Source organism: Odocoileus virginianus, unplaced genomic scaffold, assembly GCF_023699985.2.
Source record: "Odocoileus virginianus isolate 20LAN1187 ecotype Illinois unplaced genomic scaffold, Ovbor_1.2 Unplaced_Scaffold_2, whole genome shotgun sequence".
Taxonomy (NCBI): Eukaryota; Metazoa; Chordata; class Mammalia; order Artiodactyla; family Cervidae; genus Odocoileus; species Odocoileus virginianus.
Genome location: NW_027224264.1, coordinates 5,238,305 through 5,255,964, shown reverse-complemented (window position 1 = coordinate 5,255,964; position 17,660 = coordinate 5,238,305). Strand labels below are relative to the sequence as shown.

The following is a 17,660-nucleotide window of genomic DNA, read 5'->3' as shown; positions in this document are numbered from 1 at the left end:
AACCTGTCACTCCTTATTCCAGAGAGCCCTCAAATACAAGGAGGGTCTTCCTTCCCCAGTAAGTAAGGAGACCAGGCTCCCCTCCCTGCCCCCACTCCCACACTTAGACAGTCAGCCGAAAAGGATGGCTGTGGTCATTCACCCTCGGAACTTCTCCAGTTGTTCTGCCCCTGAGAACTCATCCACGGTGCCTTGGGGCACATTTTTCTCCAGCCAGACCAAGTAGCGGATCACAGCCACAGCATCCCGCACCTGGAGCAGGGCAAGCAGAAAGGCAGACCGAGGAACGGTCTCAGCTGGGGCTCCAGGATGCAGGAGATGATGGGGTGACTGCTCTGGGAGCTGAGCTTTAAAAACATGAGGGTTTAACTGGCTATGTGATACTATTAAGGGATTCTTATTCATGTCTATATACATGATCAGAGTATGGTCATGTTTTGAAAAGAGTTCTTGTCTTGTCAGAGATACTGAAATGTTGCTAGAAGAAACACTGTGATAGATGGCACTTGCTTTAAAATCATCTAGCAGCAGAGGATGGGGAGTGGAGGTAATGACTGTGGGGTTGTAGAGGAAATGAGATTGGCCTTGAGTTGATGATTATTGAAGCTGGATGATAGTGACGGGATCACTAAGCTATTTCCTCTACTTTTGTACAAGCTTAACATTTTCCACAAGAAAAGTTTTAAAAAATGAGGCAGCATATCCCAATTTTAACAGGAATATCCAAAGGGGCAAGCCATCCTCTCCCCAGGGTGAAGAAATTATAATAGCTAACACATTTAAGACTTGGGGTGTGCCAGGTGGCAGTACTAAAAGCTATCTACATATTTAATATATATAAGTACATAACTGTATTTATACACATAGAACTCTATAATTATTATATAAGTATCATATATTTACATAATTATATATTTATAGGTATATTTTGCACATATACATAAATGTATATAAATGCATATATGTATACTCTATATATTTAGGGTTTCTGAGGTGGTGCAGTGGTAAAGAACCTGCCTGCCAATGCAGGAGATGCAAGAGATGCAGGTTCAATCCCTGGGTTGGGAAGATCCCCTGGAGGAGGAAATGACAACCTACTCCAGTATTCTTGCCTGGTGGGCTACAGTTCAAGGGGTCACAAAGAGTCAGACACAACTGAGTGATTAAGCATACACATATTGTATATATTTATATTATGCATTATAATTAACATATTTAAACATATCTATTATTTATACTATATAATGTAGATATATATATCTTTAATTATCATAACAATCCTCTGCTGCAGGTCACAGCTATGATCCTCATTTTACAGAGGAGGTAACTGAGGCCCAGAGAGGTGAAGTGACTTACCTAAGGTCACACAGCTAGAAGGTGGCTAGAGGAACTAGGATTTGAACTCAGACACTGTAGCTCCAGGGCTCAGGTTCTAAACCACTGAACCAAGCTGTGAGTGAGGGGGTGGAGCATAAATGGGTGTCCAGGAGTTTGGTGTCCACTTCTGTATTTCACTAATGGCCTTCTTGAGGCTTCTCCCGTGTGGTCTCCTTTCTAACCCATCAGACTGGGAGCTCCCCAGAGGCCTGTGTGTCTGCCTGCCCACGGACTTACATGACTGGCCCTGAGGAGGGTTTGCTCCTTGCTGTTTTTCACCGCCTTGGTCACCATCACTGGAGAGTAGGCGTCGGCTAGAAGCTTCTCCTGTCAGGAGCAGAGAGGAGATGGTCTGGGAGCCCTGTCTAGGGCATGGTGGGGTTTGAAAAGGATTGGCAGGAAACCCTGGCTGAGATGAGAGTTGCCGTTTCCTGGAGTGGCAGTGCCCTTCCTGTGTGTGCTTTCTGACCATGCAGGGCTTTCCTAGTCTTCTCTGTCCAGCCTAACCTTCCCTCTCTCCCTCCCTCCCTTGCTTCCTCCTCCCTCCCTGGTCCTGGATCCCCACAGTGCTCTGAGATGGATGCGAGCCTGGCCCTTGCCAGTCGTGGGCTGTTCGGACAGTCTATTTCCTGCACATCTCATATCATAACAGCTGCCACTTACTGAGAGCCTGCGCTGCTGCAGGCACTGGGCTTTATATGCACTGTCTCCTTTTAAGCTCCTCAGAGCAACTCTTTTGAGGTTGTGACTCTTAGTGCCACTTTACAGATGAAGAAGTAGAAGCCTGGACTGATGAAGTCACTCATCTAAGGTCCTGGCACAGTCGGTTCTCTGCCTCTCGTTTGGTGACCTCAGAGTCTCTGCTCCCCCAGCCTCTGTGACAATGTCTGGGCTCTCTGTGGACACTGTCCTGCTGCTGCTTCTCCTGTCTCTTTCCAGGGTGGCCTAGAAGGGGACTCACTGCACCACTGCTGACTGACCAACTGCCAGAATGGCCAAGGGGCTGTCCCCCCTTCCCTGTTAGATTGAGACTTATCAGGGCTCTTGGTGGGGGTGGGGGGATGGTGCCTGGCATGAACCAGGGCCTGGTAAACCCACCTTGGGTATCACTTCATAGAGCCCGTATGAGGTATAGCTGGTCCCGATCCAGACCTTCACGTCTCCTGAGGTGTAAGCCTGGACACTGTCACGGACTTGGCTGTAGTCTTCGACTTGCACACACAGGGGACCCGTGCAGCCAGAGTTCAGGTACTGCAAGGTCTCAGAGCTAAAGCGACTCTTGTTTGCAAATAACCTGGGTGGACAGGGAAGACCAGGAGGGTCCAGAATTCTCTAAGGACAATGCAAAAGACCAGAGGCACTGTGTTCCTGGAGGTCACAGGTGGCCCGCACCAGGCAACTGTGCAGAGCGGATTTGGAGTATGTGGGAACAGAGATCAAGGGGGTCAGGAAAAGGTGATCAGAGGCTTCCCAGAGGGTCCTGCGGGGGCAGGCACCCCACTTCTGGGAAGGCTGCAGGTCGGGGCTGTGAGGAGTTGGAGGAAGTCAATGACCACAAGCCAAGGACAAGTCCTACCTGATGGAGGAGTCAGTGAGCAGCGTGTAGGAATAGAAGAAGGGATTATAAGGGATGTCACTGCCACGCAGGTTGAAGAGCCCTGGGGAAGAGAATGGATGGGGCCTACTTGAAGCTGACCTGCCTGAGGCAATTACAAATGGCGCCTTTTGCCCTCTTGCTTGCTATGGCCCCCAAAGATCCCCAGCAGCATGCCTACCCGCATCCTCTACCCATGAATGTTTCTCAGTCTTTCTGGAGAGGGGCAGGTCTTTGAAGCACTAATGAGATCTAGGGATTCTTTCTCCCAGGAAAAGCAGATACCCAGCCAGTAGTCTGCGCAGGGTGTCAGTGGGCTTCCAGCCCAGGGCTGGGGTCGGGTGAGCCATGCTGGGACAGAGTAGGGCTGCATGGGGTGCTAAAGCTGCGCGTGTGAGTGCCCTGGACTCATGGCCAGGCAGTAAGAGGTGTTTGCTGGGCCTCCTCCCCTTCATGAGACAGAAACCTCTATTGCTTTGGTCGCCTGGTCCTCCAATGGCCTGCGGGCTGGCCCCGGATCACATGGGGCTTCCTGGTTTCCTTACTGGGTAGGCATGAGCTACTGCCCTCACCTCAGTTCCTGCAGGCCAAGGCCAAGGAGCTCTCAGAACCCACAGGTACATGGTCATTGCTGCAGGGCCCAGAAAGCTTGGGGGTTCCAGGGGAAGCCAGGCCCTCCCTGCACCCACAGATCTATACTCACAGGCTGTCTCATCCAGTGCGGACAGAAGGACGGCAGTTGGGGCCTCAGGATGCTTCTGCATCTGGCTACGGATGCCAGCTACTTTCTCCTGCCAGGTGCTCCCTGGAAATGAAAGAGCCCAAAGAAAGCATGAGTGACCTACCTTCTCTTTGCCACTCTGTTCCTGAGAGGGCTCCCTTAGGGCAATAGTTTTCCATTCCTTTAAAAAGCAATAGAACCCTTTCTTTAACCAGACTCTTACTTGTGTAGTCAGTACGGACATGGGGCTCTTGATCCAGATTGTTTGGGTTCAAATTCCAGCTCTGTGATTACTTGCTGGGTGACCTTGGGAAAATCACTTAACTGCTCTGTGACCTATTTTGCACATCTGTAAAGTGGAGATGGATTATAATAATAGTGTCTACCTCAATAGAGTTGTTGTGAGGGTTGAATTAACTAAGATTTGTAATGTATGTAGAATGGTGTCTTGCTGTATAGAAAGTCTGGTATAACTTTCTGAGTAATAAATAGGCATGCAGAAGAGAGATCAGCAGAGCAGCCTGAGGTGAAGGGCAAAAGGATAGGGCTTGGCTATGTTTAATCTTCTTCTCTGCAGTAACCCCAGCACTTACTAGAGCCACTTGGGTCTGAGCTAAACATTCTGTTTACATTGTTTTAATCCCTACTTGGCCCATTTTACAGATAAGGAAATTGAGGTTTTAGAGAGGTAAAGTGATTTATCTACGGTTTTCATAGCTGGCAAGGGGTGGAACTGAGACTAGACCCCGGGTCTGTTTGACTACATGGCTTGCACTCTTACTGGTACAGACATTGGATGACCTTGCTAACTTTGTTAGTCTCCACCTTGTCCTTAAACTTTGTGTCACAGAGCTGTCCTTTTGGAGATGCTTGTATACTGGTTCTAAGACTTTGATTTTCATCTTTTTTTCTTACTCCCTGCAATCCCTCTAAAGAGTCTGCCCCTCTGCAGGGCCAGGAATTTGCTGGCGGAAGATCATAAGCATGAAGGGTTCTAGCTGGGCTTGGAGATTAGCATAAATAACATAATTCAATTTAAAAAATCTTTATGCAAACAGGTAAAACTATTCAACAAAAACCAAAGCTTTGGGTTTAATACTTTTTTTTAAGGTTGATTCTATTTTACTGTGGTAAAATACACATACCATGAAATGTATCATTTTAACCATTTTAAAGTGCACAACTCAGTGCCTTTAAGAACATTCACGAGATTGTGCAACCACCACCACTAATTCCAGAACATTCTTATCATCCCAAAAGGAAACCCTGCCCTCCAGCTGTCCCCCTCATTCATTTCTCCCCCCAGCTCCATCAACCACTGATCTGCTTTCTGTCTCCATGGACTTGCCTATTCTGGATATTTTACACAGATGCAATCATACAACATGGGGCCTTCACTGGCTTCTTTCACTTAGAATGATGTTTTCAAGGTTCATGGATGGGATACATTTTTGAGACGACAAATGAAAGCCAACTTCAATGGCTCGATACACAGAGCTATCTTTGAGTAACTACTTTTCATGTTCTTTACTTCATCCCCTTCAAAACCTGTGAGTGACTGGAGAGAAAGTCTCTCTCATAAGCTTAGAAAGACTCTGTTCTTGGGCTTCCAGGCCCAATTCTGGCTTGGTTTCCTTTCACTTGTGGGAAGTGATAAAACCCATGGGAATTCTTTCCCAGCCCCTGGAAGGTTTTCCCTCTTTATCCCCTCCTCTTCCTGATGGAACTGCAGCCTTCTTTATTTGAATGGGATGAGTTTTATTTATGATGGAACCATCTTGGATAGCAAGTTTCTTTAAAAACTGTGCCAAGCAGCAGAAAGATTCTGCAAGTTACATCAGAATGGATAAAGAAAATTGGACCCAATTGTGACTTGTTTCATCAGACCCACTATTTTGAAATTTCTCTCCTGTTTTCCAGATTCCTTTCCAAACAAGAAGCGTACATAGACCTGTGTATGGAAATGGGCCTCTCAGATTGCCCAATGTTCCCAGGAATCCAAGTCAAGGGCTTGTATCAGAATTCCTAAGAAGGTAGGGAGTGGTGGCGGTCAAGATACTGATTCATAATCACTAGCCTGGGTCTGGTCAGGAGCTTAGTTACTACTTACAAGAATCATAGAGCATACTGTTCTCTTATGACATATTTAGATAGTGTCAGTGGGGTCAAGATTTTTGATGTTAGAACTTTAGGGGGTCAGTTAACTTTCCTTTGTGGTTTGGCCAAAACTTGAATCTTAATCTGTGCCACAGACTGACCTTGAGTTTAGTTTATGCTTCCTTTGTCCATACCAGCCCATCTGACCCCAGCCATCTTACATCTGAATTCCTCATCACAGGAAGGCCAGAAGTCAGGCTCTGAATGATTCAATACAAAGCAGTCTTCAGTACCAGAGAAGCAACTCATGTTTTTTCTCTCTACAAAGGGGTAGGGATTTTTTCATCATTCTCTGACTCCCTTGTTTCCTCCCTTCCTGTTCCCTCCTGCTTTATTCCAGCATTTTCTAAGTATGGTCTGAGGACCCTCTGATTCAGATTCTCTGAGGAGAGGGGGCCTAGAAACCTGCATTAAAGGTGCACATGAAACCACTGCTTTGGAACCTCTTAGGATGAATTTTTCAGCCAAAGGAGTAGCACTGCAGGTCGGGGCTGCTTCAAGCTGCGAAAGAGGACCAGCGTAGGAAATTACCTGTGAATGCCTCCTGCAGGGCATAAATGGGCTCATTTGGCACTGGAGGCCTCTCTGACCCCCACACCAGGTCCACAAGGTTGACGGTGATGGACACCAGCTCTCTGTCATAGTCTTGTAGGGCCACGTCATAACTCTCCCAGGAGTCTACAGAGACAGGAAGGAGTTCAGACTTGAGGAAAAATTGTGACTAGGGCAAAGTTAGCTCTTGTCCCCTCTGTCTCTCATTCCACTCCTGCAGCCTGGCTGCCAGAGCCTGTCCAAGCAGTCTGAACCTTCTGAGCTCTGCCCTCTCACCTTCTTCCTTCACTTTTCAAAGCTCAGTTGCCCTGAGCCCACACCAATGCTGCCCACAGTCAGCTGGCTAAGCTCATCTTTTTAAGTGTCAATGGCTGTGGGGCCGTCTTTTCGGTCCTGTTTGCATGCCACTGCCCAAAGGAATGGTGAGGTTCAGGCCACTGGAAAGGCTGGCAGAGAAGCCAGGTCTGAAGTGGGAGCCTTCCAGTACATATACATGAGGATGCCACTGCTGGGGGCAGGCTGGCCAGTGGTGGGGGCACCAGGGCTCAAGGAGCCATGTTCCTAGAGGGGAGAAGAGGGGACTGTGTTGCTGCTTCTTTTCATTTATTTTTTGGCCATGCCATACAGCATGCGGGATCTTAGTTCCCAGACCAGGGATTGAACCCATGCCCCCTGCAGTGGAAGTGCAGAGTCTTAACCACTGAATTACCAGGGAAGTCCCAGGGACTGTGTTTCTTTACTCAGAAACCCTTCCATCTCCTCCAATCCTTCCAAGCTGCCTTCCAGAAGAGGGCTCTCAAGTGATTCTAGTGCTCTGATCAGTAGAGTTCCAGAGTACAGAGGATGGTTCTAGGTTGAAGACCATCTTAGCCGACTTGTTGATTAGGTCTTAACAATTCCCTGAGTCTTCTAGTTTGGGTCTCGGCACTTCTGACTTTTAAAAAACTCTATTTATTCTTTTAAATGTATTTTCATTACACAATCCTGGAATACAGCCTTGTTGCAAAATACTCTGCAACCACAAGTTCAAACACTCTATTTTTAGAGTCCCCCTGCACCTCCTTCTGCCAGGATGTGTTTCTTTACATCCCAAGGGCCTGAGACTCCCTCACTGGTGTGGACCCACATGGGAACTGAGGGAAGAACCTACCGATGGAGAAGAGGAAGGGGTCAACACCCACACGTGCTCCGACAGGAATCTCGGCGAGGAGCCAGGTAACAACGGGAGTGGTGCCAACTGAAAGAGAAGAGGGGACATTGAGGTTACCACAGCCCTGCAGCCGGGCTTCTGTCTGTGACAGTCCTGTCAGGTCTGTCCTCCATGATATCCATCTCAAAGGTTAGGGATGGCTCCAAATTTCCTGAGCTCCTCACAGCAGCCCAGAATAGCCTTGCAGGCACCCCCTCACCTGTATCTTCCCCAGCGGAGTCTCTTACCTTCCTTATGAAGCTCCCAGTTGCAGTCCATTTGCCGCTCAGCCTGCGTCCAATAGCGGCTGTCAGTCCAGAGAGAGGCTTTCGCCATGGTCACCACTGCGACTCCTGGGGCAGAAGAGACTCTTGGAGGGGAGGGTGACAGTGCAGAGCATGGCTTTAGTTAGTACATGCGTGATGTGGTACAGTGTCACAAGGGACCTCTGGAAAGAGTCTCTCCTCCCCTGGAAGGAAGTGAGCCAGGATATGTTAAAGAGAGTGTTGCGGGGAAGGCTGATGTGGACACTAACCCAGGGGCTTTGCTGAGGACAGGCAGAGAAGCCAAACCTGGTGACTTTGGCAAACAGAAGAAGGGCCAGTGATAGGCAAGCCAGGCAGTTAGAAGCCCAGGGGAGGGATGTTTAAGCATCAGCAAGGGAAGCTTAGGTTTCACTCAAGGAGTCAGGATCAGAGTTAGAGGCCCATTCTAAAACTGGTACCCCATAAAGGGTCTCTATGTTTGTATCTCATTGGACCACGTGAGGTGATGCTGTCCATAAAGGGGCCAGCAAAGTAAAACCTTGTCCCCAAATGAGACATCGGGTGAAAGAAGTCAGTGGCTAGATACAGAGGTAGCAACTGACCCAGAAATGGAGCCCAGGGAGTGTGAGACTGGGCCTGGCTGTGGCCGAGGCTGTGAGCACAGGAAAGAAGTCAGGAGGGCCATTTGCCTCATGCAGAAGTGTGGCTGGTCGGCTTTAAGATGTGCTCTGGTGACCCTTTTAGGAGTAATGGAGAGGAGACAGAGAGAGTAGCAGGGGCCTCTGGACACTAAGTCCTGTGGTCCTGGCTGCTAAGAATTAGTCACATTAGGGCCTCTCTGACCACTCATTGTCTCCCAACAGAAGCAATGAGGGGCAGGTAATAACTTACCTGCAGACCCTGTAAAGCCCGTAATCCACACACGCCTCTGGTCATATTCACCAATGTACTCGCTCTAGAAAATCAACAACTCTGTCATTAGTCTCCTTCATGGAGTCACACCCCACCTGGAAGGCCCCCAACCACATCCCATTTGTTTCTGTCTAGTCAGAATCAATCAGTCCTACAAGCCTGAGCACACTGGACACCTCTTCCAGGAAGCCCTCTGGAACTCCCCCAGCTCTCAGGATCTTTCCTTCCTTTGAACAACTGTATTTCTTGGCATTGAAACCCCACAGTCCTGCACTGGATTGTTTTGCCAAGAAGTTTTGTCTACCCAGCCAGGATGCAAATTCTCTACAGCTGGGATCATGCCTTTTGTTTTACTGGGTTCTCCCCTCCAGTTGTCCCCCTCCCCAGTCTAGCACAGTAGAATAGGTATATCATAAACAACTTCTGCAGAGAGCTTTACACATTATTGTATTTTGGTCCCCATAATTCTTGAAGACAGATCTCATTATTCCCACTTTGCAGTAGAGAAAATTGAGGCTCTGAGAAGTTCAGATCCTTACCCAAGCTTCTTAGCCTTTTTCAGCAGGTGGGGAAAATAATTCAAGTAATAGTATTGACACTAAAAATGCCTTCTCTTCCAACTGGGTAGGTGTTGGCAGGGTGAATGGGGTGGAGGCTGAGCCAGGGTGGGCAGGAGTGGGATGGGTGGGCAGCTCTGGTTCAGACCAGCATCTTCCCTGACTACTCCCCTCTTCCAGCCTGTACCTCATACTCTTGGACGTGAGATCATTTCAGCCCTCCATCCATCAGCTGATGGGAAGGGCTGAGCCAGAAGGCAGCTCAGGGTTCCTCTAATTCAATTTCCAGGCTATATTCTAACCTCCTAGGGCAGGGATATCCTAAACATTCATTCTGGATCCACCATCTAGGAACTGATCAAAATTGTTCTGAAGTTGTTTATAGTTTCATGGCCTGAGGTCAAGGAAACTGGGCAATGTCTTCTGTTCTATGTAAAGGAATACATTCTTTCAGTTGCCCTAAAACACCCATGTCCAGGTTCCCCACTTCCTTTCCTTTGCCTGTCAAACCCTTTCTCTGTCTCTGTCTTCCATCTTCTGAGTCTCAACAGTCCTGTTTGTGGCCTGGGTAGCAGAGAGGGTGGGGGTTGGGGGGAAGAGCCATCTCTCACCATGTGGGCATCTGTGTCGGGGACGATGTAGGCAGAGAGATTCTGGGTGTACATCTGCTGGCGGAGGGCTGTGAGCCGCGCTGTGGTATTGACCGCAGTAACTGGAAGGTACTGACAGGTGACAGGAAGACACCAAGACATACACACACACACACACACACACACACACACACACACATTGCTTTGAGAAAATGATGGATGCAGGGGCCCCCAGCCTCCCTTTAGGTAGGGGTTGGGGGTGCATAGGCTGGGCCAGCCTGGACAGAGATGGGGCAGCAGCGGATGTTATGGATTATTCTAGATTAAGGTGCCTGGGTCAAGTGTAGATGGAGGTGTTTACGAGTTTGGAGAGGGACTTTCTGTGACAGTAATGAGACCTGAGGTGGGGAGGGGTGGGTGAGAACTGTAGGGGTCTGAGCCCTGGCACTGGGCCAGGCCAGGGAATGGCCCCTCTTTAGATACCAGTTTAGCAAATAAACATACAGGATATTCACCGAGTCACATTTGAATTTCAGGTCAACAATGAGTCATGTTTTAGTATAAGAAAGTCCCATGTACTATTTGGGCATATTTATATTAAAAACATGATTCACTATCTGCAAATCAGATGTAATTGGGCTGTCCTCTTTTTCAGCTGGCAGCCCTACCTTGTTAAAGGTTATTTGATCTTAAAAATAAAAAGTGTGGGTTTTTTGTTTGGTTTTGCCTTCTACTCAAGGACACATCCGTGTTGGTTGTAATATAAAAGTGCCCGCCGACCTGCCTGCCCCAGGGGTCACATACAGTGGGCACGGCACGCACATGTGTCTCATGTGTCTTGAGACTGTAGTGACCTGCCGGCAGGCCCGCGAGCCCTCGCCGACTGGGCTGCTCCTGCCTGGGCCGCTCTTTCACACTCTCAACTAGCTGTGGAAAGAATCGCTCTGGTCTCCAGGTAAGAGCTGACGATCGTTCAGCTCCAACGTGCTGGGCCAGTCTTCACACCCGAGGCCTCCCTTTCTTGACCTTCCGCTGGCTCTTCTAGCCCTCGGTCTTCCGCCCTCCTCCCGGTTCCTCCAAAACTGTTGTTTTCTTTCCTCCCATCCTCCTCCTGGCCTCTGCCTAGCCTCAGCTAATGGCTAGCTAGGGGCCTCCCGCCTCCTTACCGCCCCTCCTCCCACCGCCCTCCCGCTCCCAGGGGCTGCCCAGGCCCGGGCCTGGAGGGAAGGAGATAACCTGCCGTGGGAATGGCTGAGAGGGCGGGATGGGGGCGGATGTCAGACACCTGAGAATGTGCCGCCCGCCCCGCGGGAGGTTAATCAGAAACTGTGGCCCCCGGGTCCGGAAATCGCGAGGAAGGCTGGCAGAGGGTGAGGCTAGCAGCTGGGCCCGTGGGGGATGGGCAGGAAGGTGGGAGCGGTGGGGCGGGGCGAAGGGAGGGCCTCACCGGAGGGCTGATGGAACAGTTTCTCACATCGTCTCTCTGGTCCAGTGACTTTGGGTGGCCCCAGGCATAAGCTAGAAACCAGAGAAAAATCCAGGGTCACTCGGAGACCAGATAGGTCCTAAACAGCACGGGGACATGTTCCCCCAACCCCCCTCCGAACCCCGGCAGAGCCGCCATCCTTTGTAGCACTGAGATGCTGTCCAACTCTACTTGAGGATAAAAATAATCACATTTCATAGGAAATCAGGCTGAATTGCATGGCACCCTGGGTCACAATCAAAGAAACCTGTTTCATCGACAAGTGATTGCCACTTTTGGATGGGTTTTAGTGCTCATTAAATCAATTTTTCCCTTCTAATCTAATTGGGTCTTTTCAGGGTCTACCGAACTGGAAAAGTTGTGTGTAAATTAAATTTTTGTAATCAGATTTTCCCTTAAATGCTCTAGAGGATCTCGCTAAATAATCACCCCACTTTCGTTTTACCCTTCTATAAATCTAATTATATATATATTGGGTTTACTTAAATTCAAGGCCCACTTATACCATTTCTTACACTCCAAATCACTGCGGCTCATTCCAGGCTACAGAAGACAAGCAATCCCAGGCTGACATCGTCCCCTGGTGGGGTAAGGTGGGTTAGCATTTAAAGAGCTCCTACTGTGTGCTAGACCCTGAACTCCGCTACTTATCTATATAGTATTAGATTATGGCCCCATCTGCAGTAACAGAGAAACCTGAACGAACTTTTGGGCCAACTCTATATATCATCTGATACTTGCAACAACCCTGTGAGTTGCGTATTATTGTCTGCTTTCTACAGAGGAGGAAGTCGAAGCCCAGATACATTTAGTTACTCACCCAAGTTTTGCCACAGTGAGTCTGTGGCAGAGCAGGGATTTGAACCTGGGCCATCTGAGTACAAAAGAGCCAACCATGGAAGGCTGGTGCCCAGAAGGGACAGAATGTATGGAGACTTAGTTTCCATTTGAGGCTCTGCCACGGGCTTCCCTTGTAGCTTAGTTGGTAAAGAATCTGCCTGCAGTGCAGGAGACCCAGGTTTCGATCCCTGGGTTGGGAAGATTCCCCTGGAGAAGGAAATGGCAACCCACTCCAGTATCCTTGCCTGGAAAATATGGACAGAGGAGCCTGGTGGGCTGTAGTCCACGGGGTTGCAGGTTGCAAAGAGTCGGGCATGACTGAATGACCAACACTCCCTTACTTACTTACTTGAGGCTCTGCCACAAATTTGGTGTGTCCCAAGAAGAGTCGCCCAGTATTCATGGAGCAAATGTTTCCTAAGTGCCTGCTGTGTGCCAGGTCCTGGGCTAGCTCCTGCAGGCTCTGGGCCTTTGCACCCTGAAAGTCCAGTGGTCTCTGATGGGCCTTCCCTCCAGCCCCCCAAGTTTTGGGGGAATCCTTTCTGAGGGGGTTGAGCCACAGATGGGTTCTAACACTGTCAATGCCACGCCTGGCTGTCTCTCTCAGTCACATAAACTCAAGGGGGAGATGAGACCCACCCTGTTGATTTCGAAAGTGAATACTTGTTTCCACAGGAACAGATCTGGCAAAATGATGGGGCTAAAACACCTACATAAGAAGCAAGACACAGCCAACCCGTGTCCCTTCGGATACCCCAATTACTGTTCTCTGAGGCTTGGGCTCACAAGGATCAGCTCTGCCGCCTGTGGTCCTTGGCACAGGGCCTGGCACTGGGGAGGTGTCAGGAGCTGGGTACTGAATGAATGAGCAGGGACCTGCTGCCACAGAGCAAAGGGAAGGGGGCCTCCCTAAGCTCAGTGTGGAGTGGGTGTGGAGGATGTTGAGGTGGGTACTTGGCTGTGAACAAAGAGAACAAACAGGACACCATAATGGTGACAAAGACCAAACTGTAGTTAGGCTCCTCCAAGCCCTCTTCTCCATTAGGCCTGGAGTTCCACCTCCATCCTGTCCTTACTGAACCTGCATGCCCAGCCTTAGCAAGAGTCCTGGTAAGTCACTTTAGAGAGAATCACTCACCTTTTGTATCTTATCAGCCTTGAAATCTGATCAAATTCCTCATCTCCCACCCTTGATATCTGATCACCCCGCCTTCAGCAAGAATCCTATGAAGTCAATTTAGTAAAAATCGCTTCACCCTTGATGTCTCCTCTTGGTAGTTTTACATCATCCACTGACCCCCCTCACTCTACTCAAGAAGTTCTCATTTATCTGAACCCCTCACTCTGCTCCAGAAGTTCTCATCCATCTTTACTGTTTTCAGAGTTGAGCCCTTTCTCCCCTATTGCAGTGCCCCTATTGCAGTAGACGGTTTCCTTGCTAGCTCAGTGGTTAAATCTGCCTGCAATTCAGGAGACTTGGGTTTGATCCCTGGGTCAGGGAGATCCCCTGGAGAAGAAAATGGCAACCCACTCCAGTATTCTTGCTGGGAGAATTCCACGGACAGAGGAGCCTGGCGGGCTACAGTCCATGGGGTCACAAAGAGTCAGATAGGACTGAGTGATTAACAATTTAGGGCTTCCCTGATAGCTCAGACAGTAAAGAATCCACCTGCAATGCAGGAGACCCAGGTTCCACCCCTGGGTTGGGAAGATCCCCTGGAGAAGGAAACGGCTACCCACTCCAGTATTCTTGCTAGGGTCGCAAAGAGCTGGACACGGCTGAGTGACTAAATCTTAGCTTATTGCAATAAAGTGAAAGTGAAGTTGCTCAGTCGTGTCCTACTCTTTGCGACCCCATGGACTGTAGCCTACCAGGTTCCTCTGTCCATGGGATTTTCCAGGCAAGAATACTGGAGTGGGTTGCCATTTCCTTCTCCAGGAGATCTTCCCGACCCAGGGATTGAACCCAGGTCTCCCGCATTGTAGGCAGACGCTTTACTCTCTGAGCCACTAGCGAAGCCCAGTAGTTGGACTATAAGTCCAATAGTCTTATTGCAATAGTTTTGAATAAAATCTTCCTTACTCTTTTAACAAGTGCCAGAATCATTTTTTCTTTAACAGGTGGGAATGGAAAGGGGCCAAACCAGACTTGAGATGGGTCTTGAGGGTCCTCAGGACTGTCCTGGGGTTCCTCTTGCTCGACAGAGAGAAGAATCAAGAAAAGAGAGACAACCTGGGCCCAGCCTTCATGCCAACCCTTTCTGAGCCCAGGGGGGGAGGCCAAGATGCACATACCACAGAGGAGGACAAGCCAGGGGTGGCCACCCCAGTGAGCCCGGGCCATGGGGTCTTCAGATGCTGGTGCTGGGTGAATGTAGGGTCAAGGGAGAGTGGACAAGGCTGTTTCCTTGGCCTCTTCCTCCAGGCCTTTCCGGGACAGCAGCAGCCAGAGGGTGGGGGCTGGCAATGGGGAGGAGGCGTCCAGCTGGTAGACGGAGAGTCTTCCTCTGGTCTTTCGTTTCTGAGGATTCCAGGAGTCCGGCTGGGTCAAGAAGACTCAACTGCCCTAGGCAGCCTCTGCTGGCTCCCAGTCATCCAGAATAGGGTATGAGCCCGCCCCGGGCAGAGTCCAAAGATCTGAGACAGAGGAGCAGCAGCTGGTCTCAATCAGCCTGCTTCTCCCAGCCCCCTCTTCAGCAGCCAGCCCCGGCCATTCCCGAATTCTGTCCCCCTCCCTCCCGCAAGCTGTTTCCCATTAGCTCCCCCACCCAGGCTCTGGCTACGGCCCCACTTTTGGTTTGAGATGGAGATGCATGTTTATCCTTCCGCCTCTTCTGAGCTGGCCTGACTCAGAAAAAGCCAGTGTCCTCTCTCCCTAGTGCCTGCAAAGCGCCACAGCACCCTCAGGAAAGTTAGTTATGGCCGGAGATTGACTTTCCTGAACTGAGGGCTGAATCACCTCAGGAAAGCCCCTTCTGCAGAAGTGGCAGCAGCCACTGGCCAAGGGGAAGATTCCCTTCTCTTGGGATGACCGGGATGGTGGTGTCCATTCAGCTGCTAGTGCCATCTGCACCTGAGGGAACGAAGTCCTGTTCGGAGGGATCAGGGGATGACATTGAAGAAGGAACACCCAGAAAGAGGAGTTTGGGACTTGTTGAAGGAAGGGAGTCTAAATGAGTGAGGGGGTTCAGGAAACTCCATCTCCAGGAATAAAAGTAGAGGCAGAGCCCAGGGCCTCAGAGGACAGACCAGGACTGGAGCTGAGGTTATGCTGAAGACCAAAGGACTGGGGAAATGCCCCCTCAAAGGCCTTTCCCTCTCCTGTGCACTGTATTTGCCATCCTCAACTGCAAGCAGGTAGACTTCATGGGTCACGCAGGGGAGGGGCCCTGAAGACAGTCTTCTAGGACAAACAGCCCTGCCTGGATCAGTGGCCTAGGAGCCAGACTGCCAGGGCTTCCATCCCAGCTCTGTCACCTACTAGCCTCATAGAGGTTTAGTCACTAAGTCGTGTCTGACTCTTATGACCCTATTGACTGTAGCCCACCTGGCTCCTCTGTCCTTGGGATTTCCCAGGCAAGAATACTGGAGTGGGTTGCTATTTCCTTCTCTAGGTGATCTTCCCAACCCAGGGATCAAACCTGTGTCTCTTGCATTGCAAGTGAATTCTTTACTGCTGAGCCACCAGGGAAGGCTTTACCACTAGCCTCATGGTCTTGGGCAAATGATGCCACTTCTCTGAGCCCACAGTTTCATCACCTGTGAAATGGGTAATAATTGTAGTATCTTCCTAGGGATATGATGAGGACAAAATGCATTCATGATTGTGAAGCTCTCAGAATGTGCATTGCCACAAGGAGTAAATGCTGTCTAAGTGTTTGTTAAACCAAATGCATAACTAGAACTCAAACCATTCTCATCTGTACCTGGTGCTCTCTGCCCCTGGCATCTAGTACTGCTGAAATGGCAGTTAATGTTTTAGCAAAGATCAGCTGGAAAAAATAACCTGACCAGACATCCCTCCCCCATCTTCTGGACTCTGCCCTGGGATGGTCCCAAGGCTGCACACAGGACTCAGCCCTCTGATTTTGTCCCCACGGTCCCTGTCTTGGCCCTGGTGGTAAAGATGACTTCATCTGCCTTCACCCTCAGCTCCTCCCTTATCTCAAAAGCAATGTCTTTACTCATCAGTTTGGGGACTTGAACCCACATTGGCAATAGACCTGATGTGGAAAAGAGTGATTTAGGGTGGAGAGGGTGAATGGCCAAGACTCTGTATCAGTGTTGCTCACTGGAGTCTGGCCATGACAGCGCAGGCAGCCAAGTCGTCCAAGTCCAGCTGAAAGGCCAAATTCTGAAATGGGAGAAGGTGTTCTTCAGGGTCCTTCTTGTCCATATCTCTTTTTTGGCACCCTGATCCCACCTTAGGCTTGCCACTCTGCCTTTTGACCTGGATCCGCCTGATCTGGGCACCCAGGATGGCCTGACGTCATCAGAACGTACCTTCATAAATTGCATCCTCTCCCACTGGGTGAAAATAGATGCCCTGGGTCACTGTCCCGATCACTACCACAGCCCATCTCATGTGTGTGACAGAAAAATGCATGTAAAGTGACTAGCATGCCAGGAGGTCTAGCACCAGGGTGGCAAGCAGTCCTGCTGTGGGACTCTCTGGAAGAGTGGAATCCAAGGATGGCCCGAGAGCAAAGGAGAGCCAGAGCTGCAGAGAGCATCCTGGCAGCCTCTCGCAATACCAGTGGGGTGAGCTTTGGCAGGAGAGGTATGGAAACAGCCCCGCAGGCAGTGGTCATGGGGGTCAGGGGCAGATTGGTGGTGCTGACATAAACAACAGCCCGAGAAATTACAGACAGGTGGCACCATGGCCTGGAGCAGCCTGTGGCAGCCAGAAAGTCAGAGACCCAAGGGTGCACACTTGGAGAATTGTGAAACAGCATGCTGGGGATGTCCTAAGATATTGAGGATGAAGCCTGAAAGGGGACCTGTGGTCCTGCTGTTCTGCAGGTGGGAGGGGACTTCAGATCTAACTGCTGATGTGACCTCTGTGGTGAGAGACCAGCCCCCCTTACCATGTGAGTGGAGCCCATGTCTGCTGCTTCCTAAGTCCCTTTCCACTCTCCATCACGTGAGTCCACTATCTTGCGAGACAGGGTGGTCCTTATCTGCAGAAGAGGAGGCAGGCTGGAGAAAAATAGTGGTGTGGCCCAGGTCCAAGCAGATCAGTGGCAGAACTGGGACTCAAATCTGGATTTGGGGGCTTCAAAGCCCTTGCTTCCTCCATTAGACCTTACTGTCACCCCCATCTGAAATTCCTCTATGGCTCCCTCTGTCCTCAGGATAGAAGTCAGTCTCTCCAGCTGAGCAGTCAAGGCCTTCCTCCCTGATATGTCCCATCATCCAT

The 17,660-nt window shown here is 49.9% G+C and overlaps 1 protein-coding gene across 2 annotated transcripts in view; it reads right to left on the bottom strand.

Moving 5' to 3' along the window:
* XPNPEP2 (X-prolyl aminopeptidase 2) overlaps positions 1-17,418 on the bottom strand; it is a 28,925-nt gene extending 11,507 nt beyond the window's left edge. For both annotated transcript variants that reach the window (XM_020889689.2, XM_070462314.1), the window contains exons 1-13: positions 17,329-17,418; positions 14,537-14,878; positions 11,363-11,433; positions 9,937-10,047; positions 8,748-8,811; positions 7,839-7,943; positions 7,552-7,638; positions 6,381-6,527; positions 3,675-3,776; positions 2,954-3,035; positions 2,476-2,671; positions 1,615-1,704; positions 143-252 (exon numbers count right to left, since the gene is read on the bottom strand). In XM_020889689.2, coding sequence (XP_020745348.2) covers positions 143-252; positions 1,615-1,704; positions 2,476-2,671; positions 2,954-3,035; positions 3,675-3,776; positions 6,381-6,527; positions 7,552-7,638; positions 7,839-7,943; positions 8,748-8,811; positions 9,937-10,047; positions 11,363-11,433; positions 14,537-14,585 — 1,214 coding nt within the window. In that variant the 5' untranslated portion in view covers positions 14,586-14,878; positions 17,329-17,418. The remainder of the gene's footprint in view (positions 1-142; positions 253-1,614; positions 1,705-2,475; positions 2,672-2,953; positions 3,036-3,674; positions 3,777-6,380; positions 6,528-7,551; positions 7,639-7,838; positions 7,944-8,747; positions 8,812-9,936; positions 10,048-11,362; positions 11,434-14,536; positions 14,879-17,328) is intronic.
* Positions 17,419-17,660: the final 242 nt, after the last annotated feature.